This window comes from Coregonus clupeaformis, chromosome 29 (assembly GCF_020615455.1).
Source record: "Coregonus clupeaformis isolate EN_2021a chromosome 29, ASM2061545v1, whole genome shotgun sequence".
NCBI classification, from domain to species: domain Eukaryota; kingdom Metazoa; phylum Chordata; class Actinopteri; order Salmoniformes; family Salmonidae; genus Coregonus; species Coregonus clupeaformis.
The window spans coordinates 63,846,887-63,867,901 of record NC_059220.1 but is presented as its reverse complement, the minus strand read 5'-3'; the positions used below and the strand labels follow the sequence as shown (position 1 = coordinate 63,867,901).

Sequence of the window (21,015 nt, the reverse complement as noted above, 5' to 3'; positions counted from 1 at the left end):
ATTAAACATAATTATCATTACACAGGTGCACCTTGTTCTAGGGACAATACAAGGACACTAAAATGTGCAGTTAAGTCACACAACACAATGCCACAGATGTCTCAAGTTGAGGGAGTGTGCAATTGGCATGCTGACTTCAGGAATGTTCAGGAGAGCTGTTGCCAGAGAATTAAACATTAATTTCTACCATAGGCCGATCCAACGCCGACCACGTGTATGGCGTTGTGTGGGCGAGCGGTTTGCTGATGTCAACATTGTGAACAGAGTGTCCCACGGTGGCGGTGGGGTAATGGTATGGGCAGGCATAAGCTATGGACAATTAACAGAATTGTATTTTAATCAACAGCAATTTGAATGCACAGAGATACCATGACAAGTCCTGAGGCCCATTGTCGTGCCATTCATCCGCCGCCATCACCTTATGTTTTAGCATGATAATGCACTGCCCCATGTCGCAAGGATCTGTACACAATTTCTGTACGCTGAACATTTCCCAGTTCTTCCATGGCCTGCATACTCAGACATGTCACCCATTGAGCATGTTTGGGATGCTCTGGATCGACAGGTACGACAGCGTGTTCCAGTTCTCGCCAATATCCAGCGACTCAGTAAAATCTTTTGAAATAGTTGCAAGTTGCGTTTATATTTTTGCTCAGTATACATACACCAATAAAAGAGCGAATACAGAACAAAAACTTTTGGATGGCATTTACTAAGTCTGGATTTTTCAAGTCCCCTGAATGCAGACAGTACTCGACAACATTGACTGACTCATCCCTCAACAACCTGAAGTTCATAAAACTACCACTAGATGGTGCATGGAAATCAAAATGTCCCAGCCAGTAGCTGTAATATTTGGTCTGGGGTCTCAATGAATTGCACTGTAACGAAGATGTTGCATTCCTCTTAAAGAATGCAGCTGACAGGATGTTCAATTAAAATGGCATGAATGTGCATATATGGCATTGGATCCTACTAAATTCATGTTGTAGGATTTCTAGGTCTAAAACAAGATGACAAAAGAACAATTGAAAGTGAGACATGCATGACAATTCTATGGCTGAGATTTCATGAATAGGATAACCATCTCAATTGCAAAAAAGGGTATATATGTTTTCATACAAAACGTAATTGTGACCAGTCCTGTATATCATTGGAAACATCCATTCTACATTATCCCATTTCTACATCAGCAACTCAGTTTGGTTCTTCAGAAACGATTATGGTTTGAAATGAAATATCTCAGTAAAATGTAACTAACTTGACTACTGAGTGCTGTTATGTCGCTGTAGCCGACTTCAACGCTGACTGAGAAAGCTAGCTAGATTGGTGTACTAAGGGCATTGGCCAGAGGTAGCTAGGCAACTAGATTCAGCCACAGGCCGATTTCTGTCAGAGCATATGGACGGGGTGGGACGACAAAATGAGAACCATTTCTACACTGCAAATTGACTACGACTAAGCCCAAAAATAAATTGTATTTGAAAATAATAATTTCATATCTTGACTAGATATTTTTTTATTTGTGGGAATACTTGAACAGACTTCCTAAATTAACCTCATTTTTTGCTGAATTCCTGATTTTAAAGTATTTTGACTTTTCCCTTTACCAAAAAACGAAAGTCCTAAAAACTGTTGCCAACCCCTGGAATAGGTTATCATATCCTGTGAGTGCTATGTACGGTATGTGAGGTCAGTCCATCAAGGACAGATTACACTGGTGAGAAATAAAGCTGTAAACAGAAACGCAGGACAGAAAATGAACATAAACAGCAATCTTTTGTCATGGGAACGAGTGAGTCATCAGGGAGAATAGCTTAACTTGGTAGAGACAAATAAAGAGCACAGACCCAAATAGGAAACACTTTGTTCTTCTAATCCAGTCGGTCAAATTCACCAATAAACATTACTTCAAAAGACATAATGGCTCAACCCATGCCAGTTTCCATACAGTACATATGTCAAAGTCACTTGACACGATCACTTAAGTGGATGGAATAATCTTCAGTGACCCTTGTCCAGTACAGGAGAGTACAGACCTAAAACTGTCAAAGACAGGTCATTGAAAGGCAGTTTGTTGGTGCACTCCACACCTGGCCTAAGGAAAGTAAAGTCGGGCCAGAACAGGCATCTTTGACTAACCCCTCCAACTTAAAAAAAAAACAACATCACTTTAATATCCAACTCATTCAATATCTAGATAAAGCAACAGACACTTCAATCTCCACTAACTTCAAACCTAATCTTTGGTCAGTAGGTCCTGCTATTTGAAAACCTCCTCCTAAAATGGTCAGTAGTACATCCTGTTAAAATCTCCATTTGGGTTTCTAGCTTTTTTTTTTTTTTTTTAATGGTTCAACGTCCATAGTTGACAGTCTCCATAGTTAACAGTCTCCATAGGTGTCAGTCTCCATAGGTGTAACTAGTAGGCGTGAACTACATTGTGCTGTTTGCATGTGGATGTAGTGGGTGACCAGCAGTAGAAAGTGGCTTTCCTCAGGCCAACCATAACACTGAACACAACACTCACTGTGCAGTCCCATAGGAAATCCAGGTCCGGGGTAAAAAAAGAAGAAAAACAGCTTCTCGATAAGTGTTGTGGAGAGGAGGTCGGTGGAGTGTAGCTATGGTGGTGGGCTGTATGTTCCACCCTATGGCTTGGTGTCTCCCTCCATCCCTGCACACCTTCCATCTATCCCTTACTCCAGCTTCTCCTCAGGGATGTTGTCCAGGTTTAGGTCAGGTGAGACCACACAGCACAGACACAGCTTCTGGGTGTTCAGGGAGATCACGTCTGAGTAAAGGAAATACAACCAAGAAGTGTCAAAACCAAGCACAGCTCATCAGAGCAAAGTGTTACAACTTTTATAGTGCCCCCAACTACATTTTAGTCATTTAGCAGACGCTCTTATCCAGAGCGACTTACAGTTAGTGAATGCATACATGTTTTTTTTTCTTCTCATACTGGCCCCCCGTGGGAAACAAACCCACATCCCTGCCGGCCAAACCCTCCCCTACCTTGGACGACGCTGGACCAATTGTGCAGCGCCCATGGGTCTCCCGGTCGCGGCCGGCTGCGACAGAGCCTGGACACAAACCAGGATCTCTAGTGGCACAGCGATGCAGTGCCTTAGACCACTGCGCCACATTGTAGGATTTTTAATGAATTTATTTGCAAATTATGGTGGAAAATAAGTATTTGGTCACCTACAAACAAGCAAGATTTCTGGCTCTCACAGACCTGTAACTACTTATTTAAGAGGCTCCTCTGTCCTCCACTCGTTACCTGTATTAATGGCACCTGTTTGAACTTGTTATCAGTATAAAAGACACCTGTCCACAACCTCAAACAGTCACACTCCAAACTCCACTATGGCCAAGACCAAAGAGCCGTCAAAGGACACCAGAAACAAAATTGTAGATCTGCACCAGGCTGGGAAGTCTGAATCTGCAATAGGTAAGCAGCTTGGTTTGAAGAAATCAACTGTGGGAGCAATTATTAGGAAATGGAAGACATACAAGACCACTGATAATCTCCCTCGATCTGGGGCTCCACGCAAGATCTCACCCCGTGGGGTCAAAATGATCACAAGAACGGTGAGCAAAAATCCCAGAACCACACGGGGGGACCTAGTGAATGACCTGCAGAGAGCTGGGACCAAAGTAACAAAGCCTACCATCAGTAACACACTACGCCGCCAGGGACTCAAATCGTGCAGTGACAGACGTGTCCCCCTGCTTAAGCCAGTACATGTCCAGGCCCGTCTGAAGTTTGCTAGAGTGCATTTGGATGATCCAGAAGAGGATTGGGAGAATGTCATATGGTCAGATTAAACCAAAATATAACTTTTTGGTAAAAACTCAACCTCGTCGTGTTTGGAGGACAAAGAATGCTGAGTTGCATCCAAAGAACACCATACCTACTGTGAAGCATGGGGGTGGAAACATCATGCTTTGGGGCTGTTTTTCTGCAAAGGGACCAGGACGACTGATCCGTGTAAAGGAAAGAATGAATGGGGCCATGTATCGTGAGATTTTGAGTGAAAACCTCCTTCCATCAGCAAGGGCAATGAAGCTGAAACGTGGCTGGGTCTTTCAGCATGACAATGATCCCAAACACACCGCCCGGGCAACGAAGGAGTGGCTTCGTAAGAAGCATTTCAAGGTCCTGGAGTGGCCTAGCCAGTCTCCAGATCTCAACCCCATAGAAAATCTTTGGAGGGAGTTGAAAGTCCGTGTTGCCCAGCGACAGCCCCAAAACATCACTGCTCTAGAGGAGATCTGCATGGAGGAATGGGCCAAAATACCAGCAACAGTGTGTGAAAACCTTGTGAAGACTTACAGAAAACGTTTGACCTGTGTCATTGCCAACAAAGGGTATATAACAAAGTATTGAGAAACTTTTGTTATTGACCAAATACTTATTTTCCACCATAATTTGCAAATCAATTCATTAAAAATCCTACAATGTGATTCTCTGGATTTTTTTCCCTCAATTTGTCTGTCATAGTTGACGTGTACCTATGATGAAGATTACAGGCCTCTCATCTTTTTAAGTGGGAGAACTTGCACAATTGGTGGCTGACTAAATACTTTTTTTCCCCCACTGTATATGCTGGCTTTAAACAAACCTATTTTTCCCCTTCAATCTCTCCTCTTGAAGCACGTCAGCTCTAATCATTATAATACAACCTGTAACATTCTTAAAGGAAAAATCCACTCAAACTATTAGTCCACTCTCGATACAGTCCCAAAATGTTTCGCATGTCAGCAGTCAAGTTTAAGATATTGGACTTTCAAGAAGCAAAGTGTCACTTGATCATATGACGGTAGAGCGGGGCTAGGGTTACAAAAAAGGCTAGAGGTCTCACCGAGCATCCTGCCCAGGAAGGCAGGTCTGGAGGAGGGGGGCAGGTGGATACAGATGTAGTACACTGGAGCTCCAGACAGAGCCACGCCGATGCCCACCAGAGAGTTGATGGTGTCGCTGTAGAGCGGTACTACAACCAGGAACACACTGCATAGGCAGTATACTATAGGGAAGAAGAGGGAGAGCTGGAGAGAGGGGAGGGGGAGAGAGAAAACATGTGCACAAAAGAGATGGAGAGGAAATCTACCAACCATCATCTTCCCACAAATTCATCAAAGCAGTTGATAAAAAAAATATAACTGAAAAGGTAATTTCAAGGATTTGAGCTACATTCTATACCAATTAATAACAGCTTTAAAATATAATAGAACTTAAATTGTCCATCCAGAAGGGACTTTTAGCATCACCTTAAAATAAGTATTAAAACCTTACCTTGACGGGCCGGTGCATGTCCGGAGCTTTGACCCGGAGGTATATCTGGCTGGCGATGGACAGACCGATGAACAGCCAGTAGTTGAAGCTGAAGTAGTTGATGAGCTGGAACACGTCCTTCACACACAGGTAGATCAGAGACATGCCGCCCTGCAGTAGACACAGAACACTTCATAAATCTGATCCTAGATCAGAGAAATGCCGCCCTGCAGGAGACACACAGAACACACTTCAATCTGATCCTAGATCAGAGAAATGCCGCCCTGCAGGAGACACACAGAACACACTTCAATCTGATCCTAGATCAGAGACATGCCGCCCTGCAGGAGACACATTGGCCATGGACTTTGTAGGGAGGACCCATGGTTGATTGTGCGTTGTCATGGACCCCTGCTCCCGGGTGGAAAATACATTAGTAATGTCCATACACGTTCAGACTAGCAGGATATAACCTAAACCTGACCAGGAGATTTACACAGAGAGAATTATTATAAAGCTTATATATGCAACATCACACTACCCACCCATCAATGTGTGACATGACATTTAAGTCGTCATTCACTTACATTGAAGAGCAGGGCTGGGATGGGTGTGTAGCGCTTGACGTGGATCATGCAGAGGACGTTGGGTAAATGGCCCTCCCTGGAGCCCACGAAGAACAGCCTGGAGGCAGCGATGATGGAGGAGTTGAGTCCTCCGTAACAGGAAATGGCCACTGACAAGGGGATTAGCCACCAAGCCCAGCCCAGCACCTCATCAGCAAACGTCTGCAGGGGAAAAAAACAGCATAGGTTCACAGCTGTGATTTGTATACAGCAACCAGAGTCGGAGTCAATTCCATTTATATTCAGTCCATTCAGCAATTCAGCGTCTTTCCATGGAGAAAATTGTAATAGGGATTTTCTGTTTACTTCCTGAATTGACCTAATCTCTGCTAGCTACTGTCAACGCGCCTAAAACGCTCCCTTACTCAGGGCATTCTGTAATTACATGATCATCATTGATTAGCATTGTCCTGTGTACAAGCCAACCTCATCAACTATATGACTTCCTTAACCTGGTTATCATGTGATCTATCCTCACTAGAGAGCAGTGCATCTGGTACAGCTGGTGCCTCAGAGGAACCAGAGAACACACAGCAACAGCTGGTCAATTAGCTACACTGAACAGATGCTGTCAATAAGACCTACCTCGTGACCTGCTAATGGTTTAACCATGGTGTGTGTGTGTGTGTGTGTGTCTTGATCATGATTGACTTCACATGGCAGTTGCCAACTCATCCATACCCTCAAACCCTGAGTAGAACTCACCACAGCAACAGCCTCACTGGCCAGCACGGTTTCAGCATTCATCACAGTGTAGTAGGCAACGTTAGTCAGGATGTAGATCACTGTGACGATGGGCATGGAGATCCCTATGGCCAACGGGAGGTTCCTGGTAGGAATGGATAAACAAATTGATAGAACCCTTTATAAAAACAACAAGGTCACCCTTTGTGGGGAGACAAACCTCGAGAGGAACCAGACGGGCAGGACCTACGTTCCTTTTCTATATACCACCACCACAGTCGGACAAAGACAGTCAAGGAATGACAAGGTATTGCAGTGCAGGGATGGTGGAGCCAACAACTTGGTCTATTTTCCTGTGTGTATTTCTAGAAACATCATGAGGGGGGGGGGCCCTCCTCACCTCTCCGGGTTCTTGATCTCCTCGGTGATGAAGTTGAGTGTGTCCCAGCCGGAGTAGGAGTACAGCGCAGCATACAGAGCCAGGGTCATATCCCCAGGGTTCACTTTAGAACCCTTAAACGAATCCTCAAAGTTCTGCGTCTGGCCTGAAGAAGACAGAGGAGGTGGGGGGGGTAACGATGAATTATAGTTATTAATTGGATATACTGTTGTTTAATGAGTTATAGAATTGGGTTATATAGCCTAGCTATTTTCCAGCTGTACTCAACGCATGCACCACCAACAGCAATATGGCCGGTTAGCAATATGGCACACCCATATGACCGGTTAGCAATATGGCACACCCATATGACCGGTTAGCAATATGGCACACCCATATGACCGGTTAGCAATATGGCACACCCATATGACCGGTTAGCAATATGGCACACCCATATGACCGGTTAGCAATATGGCACACCCATATGACCGGTTAGCAATATGGCCGGTTAGCAATATGGCCGGTTAGCAATATGGCACACCAATATGGCAGGGGGGTAACGATGAATTATAGTTATTAATTGGATATACTGTTGTTTAATGAGTTATAGAATTGGGTTATATAGCCTAGCTATTTTCCAGCTGTACTCAACGCATGCACCACCAACAGCAATATGGCCGGTTAGCAATATGGCACACCCATATGGCCGGTTAGCAATATGGCACACCCATATGGCCGGTTAGCAATATGGCACACCCATATGGCCGGTTAGCAATATGGCACACCCATATGACCGGTTAGCAATATGGCCGGTTAGCAATATGGCCGGTTAGCAATATGGCACACCCATATGGCAGGTTAGCAATATGGCACACCCATATGACCGGTTAGCAATATGGCACACCCATATGACCGGTTAGCAATATGGCACACCCATATGACCGGTTAGCAATATGGCCGGTTAGCAATATGGCACACCCATATGACCGGTTAGCAATATGGCCGGTTAGCAATATGGCCGGTTAGCAATATGGCACACCCATATGACCGGTTAGCAATATGGCACACCCATATGACCGGTTAGCAATATGGCCGGTTAGCAATATGGCCGGTTAGCAATATGGCACACCAATATGGCAGGGGGTAACGATGAATTATAGTTATTAATTGGATATACTGTTGTTTAATGAGTTATAGAATTGGGTTATATAGCCTAGCTATTTTCCAGCTGTACTCAACGCATGCACCACCAACAGCAATATGGCCGGTTAGCAATATGGCACACCCATATGGCCGGTTAGCAATATGGCACACCCATATGGCCGGTTAGCAATATGGCACACCCATATGGCCGGTTAGCAATATGGCACACCCATATGGCCGGTTAGCAATATGGCACACCCATATGGCCGGTTAGCAATATGGCACACCCATATGGCCGGTTAGCAATATGGCACACCCATATGGCCGGTTAGCAATATGGCACACCCATATGGCCGGGTTAGCAATATGGCACACCCATATGACCGGTTAGCAATATGGCACACCCATATGACCGGTTAGCAATATGGCACACCCATATGACCGGTTAGCAATATGGCACACCCATATGACCGGTTAGCACTATGGCACACCCATATGGCGGTTAGCAATATGGCACACCCATATGGCCGGTTAGCAATATGGCACACCCATATGGCCGGTTAGCAATATGGCACACCCATATGGCCGGTTAGCAATATGGCACACCCATATGGCCGGTTAGCAATATGGCACACCCATATGACCGGTTAGCAATATGGCACACCCATATGACCGGTTAGCAATATGGCACACCCATATGACCGGTTAGCAATATGGCACACCCATATGACCGGTTAGCAATATGGCACACCCATATGACCGGTTAGCAATATGGCACACCCATATGACCGGTTAGCAATATGGCACACCCATATGACCGGTTAGCAATATGGCACACCCATATGACCGGTTAGCAATATGGCACACCCATATGACCGGTTAGCAATAGGGCACACCCATATGGCCGGTTAGCAATATGGCACACCCATATGACCGGTTAGCAATAGGGCACACCCATATGGCCGGTTAGCAATAGGGCACACCCATATGGCCGGTTAGCAATAGGGCACACCCATATGGCCGGTTAGCAATATGGCACACCCATATGACCGGTTAGCAATATGGCACACCCATATGACCGGTTAGCAATATGGCACACCCATATGGCCGGTTAGCAATATGGCACACCCATATGACCGGTTAGCAATATGGCACACCCATATGACCGGTTAGCAATATGGCACACCCATATGACCGGTTAGCAATAGGGCACACCCATATGACCGGTTAGCAATATGGCACACCCATATGACCGGTTAGCAATATGGCACACCCATATGACCGGTTAGCAATATGGCACACCCATATGACCGGTTAGCAATAGGGCACACCCATATGACCGGTTAGCAATATGGCACACCCATATGACCGGTTAGCAATATGGCACACCCATATGACCGGTTAGCAATATGGCACACCCATATGACCGGTTAGCAATAGGGCACACCCATATGACCGGTTAGCAATAGGGCACACCCATATGACCGGTTAGCAATATGGCCGGTTAGCAATATGGCCGGTTAGCAATATGGCACACCCATATGACCGGTTAGCAATATGGCACACCCATATGACCGGTTAGCAATATGGCACACCCATATGACCGGTTAGCAATAGGGCACACCCATATGACCGGTTAGCAATAGGGCACACCCATATGACCGGTTAGCAATATGGCACACCCATATGACCGGTTAGCAATAGGGCACACCCATATGACCGGTTAGCAATAGGGCACACCCATATGACCGGTTAGCAATATGGCCGGTTAGCAATATGGCCGGTTAGCAATATGGCACACCCATATGACCGGTTAGCAATATGGCACACCCATATGACCGGTTAGCAATATGGCACACCCATATGACCGGTTAGCAATAGGGCACACCCATATGACCGGTTAGCAATAGGGCACACCCATATGACCGGTTAGCAATATGGCACACCCATATGGCCGGTTAGCAATATGGCACACCCATATGGCCGGTTAGCAATATGGCACACCCATATGGCCGGTTAGCAATATGGCACACCCATATGACCGGTTAGCAATATGGCACACCCATATGACCGGTTAGCAATAGGGCACACCCATATGACCGGTTAGCAATAGGGCACACCCATATGACCGGTTAGCAATATGGCACACCCATATGACCGGTTAGCAATATGGCACACCCATATGACCGGTTAGCAATAGGGCACACCCATATGACCGGTTAGCAATAGGGCACACCCATATGACCGGTTAGCAATATGGCACACCCATATGACCGGTTAGCAATATGGCACACCCATATGGCCGGGTTAGCAATATGGCACACCCATATGACCGGTTAGCAATATGGCACACCCATATGACCGGTTAGCAATAGGGCACACCCATATGACCGGTTAGCAATAGGGCACACCCATATGACCGGTTAGCAATATGGCACACCCATATGACCGGTTAGCAATATGGCACACCCATATGACCGGTTAGCAATATGGCACACCCATATGACCGGTTAGCAATATGGCACACCCATATGACCGGTTAGCAATATGGCACACCCATATGACCGGGTTAGCAATATGGCACACCCATATGACCGGTTAGCAATAGGGCACACCCATATGACCGGTTAGCAATATGGCACACCCATATGACCGGTTAGCAATATGGCACACCCATATGACCGGTTAGCAATATGGCACACCCATATGGCCGGTTAGCAATATGGCACACCCATATGACCGGTTAGCAATATGGCACACCCATATGACCGGTTAGCAATAGGGCACACCCATATGACCGGTTAGCAATATGGCACACCCATATGACCGGTTAGCAATATGGCACACCCATATGACCGGTTAGCAATATGGCACACCCATATGACCGGTTAGCAATATGGCACACCCATATGACCGGTTAGCAATATGGCACACCCATATGGCCGGTTAGCAATATGGCACACCCATATGACCGGTTAGCAATATGGCACACCCATATGACCGGTTAGCAATATGGCCGGTTAGCAATATGGCACACCCATATGACCGGTTAGCAATATGGCACACCCATATGGCCGGTTAGCAATATGGCACACCCATATGACCGGTTAGCAATATGGCACACCCATATGACCGGTTAGCAATATGGCCGGTTAGCAATATGGCACACCCATATGACCGGTTAGCAATATGGCACACCCATATGACCGGTTAGCAATATGACCGGTTAGCAATATGGCACACCCATATGACCGGTTAGCAATATGGCCGGTTAGCAATATGGCACACCCATATGACCGGTTAGCAATATGGCACACCCATATGACCGGTTAGCAATATGACCGGTTAGCAATATGGCACACCCATATGACCGGTTAGCAATATGGCACACCCATATGGCCGGTTAGCAATATGGCACACCCATATGGCCGGTTAGCAATATGGCACACCCATATGACCGGTTAGCAATATGGCACACCCATATGGCCGGTTAGCAATATGGCACACCCATATGACCGGTTAGCAATATGGCACACCCATATGACCGGTTAGCAATATGGCACACCCATATGACCGGTTAGCAATAGGGCACACCCATATGACCGGTTAGCAATATGGCACACCCATATGACCGGTTAGCAATAGGGCACACCCATATGACCGGTTAGCAATATGGCACACCCATATGACCGGTTAGCAATAGGGCACACCCATATGACCGGTTAGCAATATGGCACACCCATATGACCGGTTAGCAAGTAAAGCTCTATCATGAAAAGGCAGCAGGACATTGTCATGGTTACACAGGTGTATCCCCAGGTGCCATACCTTGTATCAGCTTGATCATCCCAGTGATGATGATGACGATGAGAGCCAAGACCTTCGCTACTGTAGAGACCACCTGGAGGATGGCCCCCCACTTCACCTTCATACAGTTCACACACGTTAGGAGACCTAGGAGGAGGAGGAGAGGAGAGATCAGTATGGGTTTGACAGGGGAACTAGAAGGAGGAGAGATCAGTATGGGTTTGACAGGGGAACTAGAAGGAGGAGAGATCAGTATGGGTTTGACAGGGGAACTAGAAGGAGGAGAGATCAGTATGGGTTTGACAGGGGAACTAGAAGGAGGAGAGATCAGTATGGGTTTGACAGGGGAACTAGAAGGAGGAGAGATCAGTATGGGTTTGACAGGGGGAACTAGAAGGAGGAGAGATCAGTGTGGGTTTGACAGGGGAACTAGAAGGAGGAGAGATCAGTATGGGTTTGACAGGGGAACTAGAAGGAGGAGAGATCAGTATGGGTTTGACAGGGGAACTAGAAGGAGGAGAGATCAGTGTGGGTTTGACAGGGGAACTAGAAGGAGGAGAGATCAGTGTGGGTTTGACAGGGGAACTAGAAGGAGGAGAGATCAGTATGGGTTTGACAGGGGAACTAGAAGGAGGAGAGATCAGTGTGGGTTTGACAGGGGAACTAGAAGGAGGAGAGATCAGTATGGGTTTGACAGGGGAACTAGAAGGAGGAGAGATCAGTATGGGTTTGACAGGGGAACTAGAAGGAGGAGAGATCAGTATGGGTTTGACAGGGGAACTAGAAGGAGGAGAGATCAGTATGGGTTTGACAGGGGAACTAGAAGGAGGAGAGATCAGTATGGGTTTGACAGGGGAACTAGAAGGAGGAGAGATCAGTATGGGTTTGACAGGGGAACTAGAAGGAGGAGAGATCAGTATGGGTTTGACAGGGGAACTAGAAGGAGGAGAGATCAGTATGGGTTTGACAGGGGAGTCCTCAGGTATAGAGAAAACCTGAAATTGACCATGGCAATCCTGGTTAAAATCTGTTTACCATGAGTACAACAACTTGCTGACTCACCAAGCTAGTGGAACTAGAAATGGATAGAGATTCAGACCTGATAAAGCTAGCCTAGCTAGTGGAACTAGAAACGCTACCAATAAAGCAGAGTTACAGTGTGATAAGGCTAATGGCTTAGAAATTATTCCAGTTATACAACGGGTGGGTCTAATCCTGAATGTTGATTGGTTAAAACCGCATTCCAGCCGGTGTCTATTCCACAAGTTACCACCGGCTAAATCTATGACGTTAAAATGCCTATTTACTCTGTTCCATCTGACTGCGCAAACCACTGTCATCAGCCCAGGCAGGGAAGTTATAAATAATAATAATAATAATGATAATAAGCCATTTAGCATATTTTCGAGGGTCGGCAAACCGTGCCAATATATCCTCCAAACACCGGCGTCGAGGGCATTATCACTTAAATAGTCAGATAAACCCATCTCTATCCACCACTACAGAGAGTTGATAACAACATTACAGTCCAGGAGAACAGGACTCCCTTCATCATGTAAAGTAATCCCCATCAGATAACATTCAGCAGGACAGTGTGCACCTGCAGGCACAGAGAGGGAGGGATTTGACTTAAATCACTGTGCTGCATAGCAATTTCCGCTCTACTGGCATGTCACCCTGGTCCCAGTGGATATGTGCAAGGCTTTTGCATGGTCATCCCAGAAAGAGCCGGAAAGGAAAATAAGCCTGAAGCCTCTTACTGTATTTACAAGTGTAACGTTTTGAATAGCTATCCTTATTTTGTTGGTCTATACCAGGGGTATTCAACTATTAACCAGCAGGATCCGGACCTCGTAGGGTTTCTGTCCTACCTGATCTCCCAGGTCTAAACGAGTTCCTGATTAGAGGTGAACAATGAAAAAATGCAGTGGAACTGGCGTCGAGTTCCAGAGTTGAGTTTGAAGGGTTTAATAACGCAACTCTCGACCTCGAGACTGCGCTTTTTCCATTGTTGCCCTCTAATCAGGGACTGATTTAGACCTGGGACACCAGGTGTGTGTAAATAATTATCAGGTAGACCAGAAAACCAGCAGGCTCCTGACCTCATAGGTTCAGAGTTGAATACCCCTGGTCCATTCTATGGTATGTTAATAGCTGCATGCACACACAGGAAACAGGAATGTGGCTTTGGCCACACCACATCCAAAGCTAATGGAAGGACAGTGTAAACAGAACATTTCCAAATCTGATGTTGAAGAGAGGCGGATCTTACTACACATATTTTACTCATGTTAAGACAGCATACAGTGTAATATGAACATCAAACAGATTAGCGGTTGTGTGCGAATAGATCCATCGGAAATTAAATCAAGGGTTTGAACAAGGTCCTAATGTTGCTGGTCAGCGTTTTTATGCTTCAGGGAGAATTTCTATAATAATATAATATGCCATTTAGCAGACGCTCTTATCCAAAGGCACTTAGTCATGTGTGCATACATTTTTACGTATGGGTGGTCCCAGGGATCGAACCCACTACCCTGGCGTTACAAGCGCCATGCTCTACCAATTGAGCTACAGAGGCCATTCTACAATGGCTTCACACGACAACCAAATGCTTCCATGACAAGAGAATCATGCTGTTGTTATGGCCTATGGCATTTATGTACACCAAGTCCTGTGTTTTGGCAACATGGATTCTTTCACATAGGGTATTGTTATAGCCACACCTTTTCAGAAACATGTAACCATGTGTAGCATATACCGTTACAATGTAAAGGACACTCAAAATCCCCAAAACTAATTCTAAGCTTTTAGTACAGCAACTTCATTTCCCTAAAACACGATAAATAAGTAAAGCTTTTCAGTTCACTAATAGGATGTCAGGTTGCCTCAGCATAGACCTCAGCCTCTTACACTAACCAGAGAATCAGTCCTCCTGTACTCACTCATCATTCATGAAGGAAGTAACGTGTTTGAATGTGAATGTCTAACCAGGGCCCAGAGAGAAAGAGCACTGACAGCATGGCCTAATTCCTGAGGGGATTCAAATAAACACCACATCAGGCTCCTTTGATTTCTTATATCTGCGTGATTCAACAGAACACCTTCTGAGCCTTCTCCATGTTTGTCAGACAACAAAGCACATATCTGACCTTGAGGGGCTCCAAATGAACACAAACACACGCATTTCCCCCTGGCAACCACAGCGATGCAACAGGATATGAAAGCTACAAAGTAAACACACAGGTGCACTTTAAGACCTGCAAGGCAGGTAAGCATTAAGGGAGGACAAACATCAAAAGGAATGTAGTAGTGTGATCAAACTTCTGGGTTGAGTTCAGTAGCACAAAGTAGAAAAACATTTTGCAACCGAGAACAGAAATCTGTGTTCTTATTGGACAAGTTCAGGTAGTATCTCCGTACTTCAAAACAGGCAGAGGGAGGAAAATAAGTGAGCTCAGCTCATCTTACCGATGATGGCTGCTGCTATGAGTCTCACAGCATCGTAAGGGGCTGTGCAGGTGGGGTAGAAGGGCTGCACAAGGTAGTTGGAGAAGGTGAGGGCTATGACAGCCTGGCAGGCTGGCTCCACAATCATCAGGGATGTCCACAGCCTGATAATTAAAAACAAGAAGAAATTAGAGAATTAATGAATAAATTACAATTTATATAGAGCTTTTATAGATGCTCAAAGCCCTATACATAAAATAGATTTTGTACTTTGATAAATAGATTCTCTCAATGAGAAACCTACAGTGAGGGGAAAAAAGTATTTGCTCCCCTGCTGATTTTGTACGTTTGCCTACTGACAAAGACATGATCAGTGTATAATTTTAATGGTAGGTTTATTTGAACAGTGAGACACAGAATAACAACAAAAAAATCCAGGAAAACGCATGTCAAAAATGTTATAAATTGATTTGCATTTTAATGAGGGAAATAAGTATTTGACCCCTCTGCAAAACATGACTTAGTACTTGGTGGCAAAACCCTTGTTGGCAATTACAGAGGTCAGACGTTTCTTGTAGTTGGCCACCAGGTTTACACACATCTCAGGAGGGATTCTGTCCCACTCCTCTTTGCAGATCTTCTCCAAGTCATTAAGGTTGAGGCTGATGTTTGGCAACTCGAACCTTCAGCTCCCTCCACAGATTTTCTATGGGATTAAGGTCTGGAGACTGGCTAGGCCACTCCAGGACCTTAATGTGCTTCTTCTTGAGCCACTCCTTTGTTGCCTTGGCCGTGTGTTTTGGGTCATGCTGGAATACCCATCCACGACCCATTTTCAATGCCCTGGCTGAGGGAAGGAGGTTCTCACCCAAGATTTGACGGTACATGGCCCCGTCCATCGTCCCTTTGATGCGGTGAAGTTGTCCTGTCCCCTTAGCAGAAAAACACCCCCAAAGCATAATGTTTCCACCTCCATGTTTGACGGTGGGGATGGTGTTCTTGGGGTCATAGGCAGCATTCCTCCTCCAAACACAGCGAGTTGAGTTGATGCCAAAGAGCTCCATTTTGGTCTCATCTGACCACAACACTTTCACCCAGTTCTCCTCTGAATCATTCAGATGTTCATTGGCAAACTTCAGACGGGCCTGTATATGTGCTTTCTTGAGCAGGGGGACCTTGCGGGCGCTGCAGGATTTCAGTCCTTCACAGCGTAGCGTGTTACCAATTGTTTTCTTGGTGACTATGGTCCCAGCTGCCTTGAGATCATTGACAAAATCCTCCCGTGTAGTTCTGGGCTGATTCCTCACCATTCTCATGATCATTGCAACTCCACGAGGTGAGATCTTGCATGGAGCCCCAGGCCGAGGGAGATTGACAGTTATTTTGTGTTTCTTCCATTTGCGAATAGTCGCACCAACTGTTGTCACCTTCTCACCAAGCTGCTTGGCGATGGTCTTGTAGCCCATTCCAGCCTTGTGTAGGTCTACAATATTGTCCCTGACATCCTTGGAGAGCTCTTTGGTATTGGCCACGTTGGAGAGTTTGGAATCTGATTGATTGATTGCTTCTGTGGACAGGTGTCTTTTATACAGATAACAAGCTGAGATTAGGAGCACTCCGTTTAAGAGTGTGCTCCTAATCTCAGCTCGTTACCTGTATAAAAAGACACCTGGGAGCCAGAAACCTTTCTGATTGAGAGGGGGTCAAATACTTATTTCCCTCATTAAAATGCTAATCAATTTATTACATTTTTGACATGCATTTTTCTGGATTTTTGTGTTGTCATTCTGTCTCTCGCTGTTCAAATAAACCTACCATTAAAATTATAGACTGATCATTTATTTGTCAGTGGGCAAACATACAAAATCAGCAGGGGATCAAATACTTTTTTCCCCTCACTGTATATACATCTGAAAGTGGAATAAGGGGGGGAACCTCACCTAATAAAAGCCAGGAAGCCTCCAAAGGACTCCAGGATATATGCATAGCTGGCCCCAGACTTGCGGATGGTTGTTCCCAGCTCGGCGTAGCACAGAGCCCCGAACACGGAGAAGACCCCGCCGATGGCCCACACCACCAGAGACAGCCCGAAGGAGCCTGTGTAGAAGAGAACCCCTTTGGGAGACACAAAGATGCCCGAGCCGATCATGTTGCCCACGATGAGGCAGACCCCGTGGAGCAGAGAGATCTCCTGCTTCAGACGCATGGAGCCAGTCGACAAGGTGTCGGCATCTTTCTCAGCCCCCATGGTGATGGTTTGGGTGGGGGCAGAGACAGAGACAGGGGTAAAGGACTGGAGAGAGGGCTGGAGGGATGAAGAACTGGAGACGGGTGGAGGGACAAGGACAGAGGTGGGTGCAGCACGTCACTAAGCAAGGCCACGGTGTCTTGTGCTCTCAACTGATGGTCATCATGTTGTCCTTCATCAGCTGGACACGTTCGACAAACAAGGCTGTAGGGAAATTAGGACAGTAAAATGTTAGCGCAGGAGGCTAGACAACATAACTTCCCATGTGAAACTGTTAGGCCTCAGGCAATGACTTCTTGTATTAGGTACTGTAAACTGCAGCATTTGAGGAATAGAATCCAAAAGAAACCAGAATTATTAACCAGATACCTAGCTAAACCTACATATGCAGCGGATGACAAACTACTTAAAGAGAACTACAAAACATGTATCAAGTCTACAGTCTCTCTACAGTGTGTCTGCGCCACAAGCAGCAGCAGAGGAGGAGTTCAAATCATTAGTGTTTCTGGGTATTTGTATTTATTATGGATCTCTGATTATATTTCCTGTCAAGGGAGCAGGTACACTTCCTGGGGTCCAGCAAAATTAAGGCAGTTATATACAATTTAAAAAAACATTAAAATACATTCACAACACATTAAGTGTGTGCCCCCAGGCCCCTACTCTACTACAACATATCTACAACACAAAATCCATGTGTACAGTGCATATGTTATGTGTTTGTATGCATGTGTCTATGTTTGTGTTGCTTCACAGTCCCCGCTGTTCCATAAGGTGCATTTTTAAATCAAAATGTTACTACTTGCATGAGTTACTTGATGTGGAATAGAGTTCCATGTAGTCATGGCTCTATGTAGTACTGTGTGCCTCGCATAGTCTGTTCTGGACTTAGGGACTGTGAAGAGACCTCTGGTGGCATGTCGTGGGGTATGCATGGGTGTCTGAGCTGTGTGCCAGTAGTTCAAACAGACAGCTCAGTGAATTCAACATCTCCACTTTGAGCCAGGCGAGATTAACATGCATATTATTAATGTTAGCTCTCTGTGTACATCTAAGGGCCAACCGTACTGCACTGTTCTGAGCCAATTGCAATTTTCTGAAGTCCCTCTGTGTCACCCGACCACACGACTGAACAGTAGTCAGAATGCTGGCATTAAGATTGCACTGAATGAGCTGTATAAGGCCATAAATCAACAGGAAAACGCTCATCCAGATGCAGCGCTCCTAGTGGCCAGGGAATTTAATGCAGGGAAACTTAAATCCGTTCTACCTAATTTCTACCAGCATATTAAATGTGCAGCCAGAGGTAAAAAAAAAAAATGTAGACCACCTTTACTCCACACACAGAGACGCATACAAAGCTCTCCCTCGCCCTCCATTTGGCAAATCTGACCATAACTCTATCCTCCTGATTCCTGCTTATAAGCAAAAACTAAAGCAGGAAGCACCAGTGACTCGGTTAATAAAAAAGTGGTCAGATGACACAGATGCTAAGCTACAGGACTGTTTTGCTAGCACAGACTGGAACATGTTCCGGGATTCATCAGACAGCATTGAGGAGTACACCACATCAGTCACTGGCTTCATCAATAAGTGCATCGATGATGTCGTCCCCACAGTGACCGTACGTACATACCCCAACCAGAAGCCATGGATTACAGGAAACATCCGCACTGAGCTAAAGGGTAGAGCTGCCGCTTTCAAGGAGCGAGACTCTAACCCGGACGCTTATAAGAAATCCCGCTATGCCCTCCGACGAACCATCAAACAGGGAAAGAGTCAATACAGGACTAAGATTGAATCGTACAACACTGGCTCTGACGCTCGTCGGATGTGGCAGGGCTTGAAAACTATTACAGACTACAAAGGGAAGCACAGCAGCGAGCTGCCCAGTGACACAAAACTTCCAGACGAGCTAAACCAATTCTATGCTCGCTTCGAGGCAAGCAACACTGAAGCATGCATGAGAGCACCAGCTGTTCCGGATGACTATGTGATCACGCTCTCCGTAGCCGATGTGAGTAAGACTTTTAAGCAGGTCAACATTCACAAGGCCAGACGGATTACCAGGACGTGTACTCCGAGCATGTGCTGACCAACTGGCAAGTGTCTTCACTGATATTTTCAACATGTCCCTGACTGAGTCTGTAATACCAACATGTTTCAAGCAGACCACCATAGTCCCCGTGCCCAAGGACTCTAAGATAACCTGCCTAAATGACTACCGACCCGTAGCACTGACGTCTGTAGCCATGAAGTGCTTTGAAAGGCTGGTCATGGCCCACATCAACAGCATTATCCCAGAAACTGTTAGATTAATTTGCATTTTAAGAATAATGACAAAGGATTTCACCCCAAATACAGTATAAATGTGTAAACTGTGTAGTGTCAACCCACTAACAGAGGGGGGCGGGACTAAACATTCCAGGGTGAAGGAGAAGGTGGAAACTGTTTAAGAAAGCCTCCTAAAGGTGGGCGGAGCAAAGTGCCTTTGTGTGTCAAGGGGTATAAAACAGGAGTGTATGGGTTTTGGCGCCAGAGCTCTCCATGAATAAAAATACAGATCATTCTTGCTGGTTGTGGACCTTGAATCATTTATGATTAAAACCAGAGCCTTACAACCTCTGGTAATGATTCAAGCTTAGGTTGAATTAGAGATAGAAATTCTCTTGACAGAAACCCTAGACCCACTCCAATTTGCATACCGCCCCAACAGATCCACAGATGCAATCTCTATTGCACTCCACACTGCCCTTTCCCACCTGGACAAGAGGAACACCTACGTGAGAATGCTATTCATTGACTACAGCTCAGCATTCAACACCATAGTGCCCTCAAAGCTCATCACTAAGCTAAGGATCCTGGGACTAAACACCTCCCTCTGCAACTGGATCCTGGACTTCCTGACAGGCCGCCCCCAAGTGGTAAGGGTAGGTAACAACACATCTGCCACACTGATCCTCAACACGGGGGCCCCTCAGGGGTGCGTGCTCAGTCCCCTCCTGTACTCCCGGTTCACCCATGACTGCATGGCCAGGCACGACTCCAACACCATCATTAAGTTTGCCGACGACACAACAGGGGTAGGCCTGATCACCGACAACGATGAGACAGCCTATAGGGAGGAGGTCAGAGACCTGGCCGTGTGGTGCCAGGACAACAACCTCTCCCTCAACGTGATCATGACAAAGGAGATGATTGTGGACTACAGGGAAAAAAAAAGAGGACTGAGCACGCCCCCATTCTCATCGACGGGGCTGTAGTGGAACAGGTTGAGAGCTTCAAGTTCCTTGGTGTCCACATCACCAACGAACTATCATGGTCCAAACACACCAAGACAGTCGTGAAGAGGGCACGACAAAGCCTATTCCCCCTCAGGAGACTGAAAAGATTTGGC

The 21,015-nt window shown here is 46.0% G+C and overlaps 1 protein-coding gene across 2 annotated transcripts in view; it reads right to left on the bottom strand.

Moving 5' to 3' along the window:
- Nucleotides 1-584: 584 nt before the first annotated feature.
- Nucleotides 585-21,015, bottom strand: part of LOC121572288 (Y+L amino acid transporter 2) — a 34,287-nt gene continuing 13,856 nt past the window's right edge. The window contains exons 2-10 of one of the 2 annotated variants that reach the window (XM_041884308.2): nucleotides 17,311-17,822; nucleotides 15,392-15,534; nucleotides 11,942-12,067; nucleotides 6,992-7,136; nucleotides 6,613-6,736; nucleotides 5,869-6,069; nucleotides 5,303-5,452; nucleotides 4,872-5,055; nucleotides 585-2,794 (exon numbers count right to left, since the gene is read on the bottom strand). In XM_041884308.2, the coding sequence (XP_041740242.1) occupies nucleotides 2,700-2,794; nucleotides 4,872-5,055; nucleotides 5,303-5,452; nucleotides 5,869-6,069; nucleotides 6,613-6,736; nucleotides 6,992-7,136; nucleotides 11,942-12,067; nucleotides 15,392-15,534; nucleotides 17,311-17,618 (1,476 nt within the window). In that variant the 5' untranslated portion in view covers nucleotides 17,619-17,822 and the 3' untranslated portion in view covers nucleotides 585-2,699. Of the gene's footprint in view, nucleotides 2,795-4,871; nucleotides 5,056-5,302; nucleotides 5,453-5,868; nucleotides 6,070-6,612; nucleotides 6,737-6,991; nucleotides 7,137-11,941; nucleotides 12,068-15,391; nucleotides 15,535-17,310; nucleotides 17,823-21,015 lie in introns of those variants that run through there. The other variant, XM_041884309.2, reaches the window with a different exon arrangement.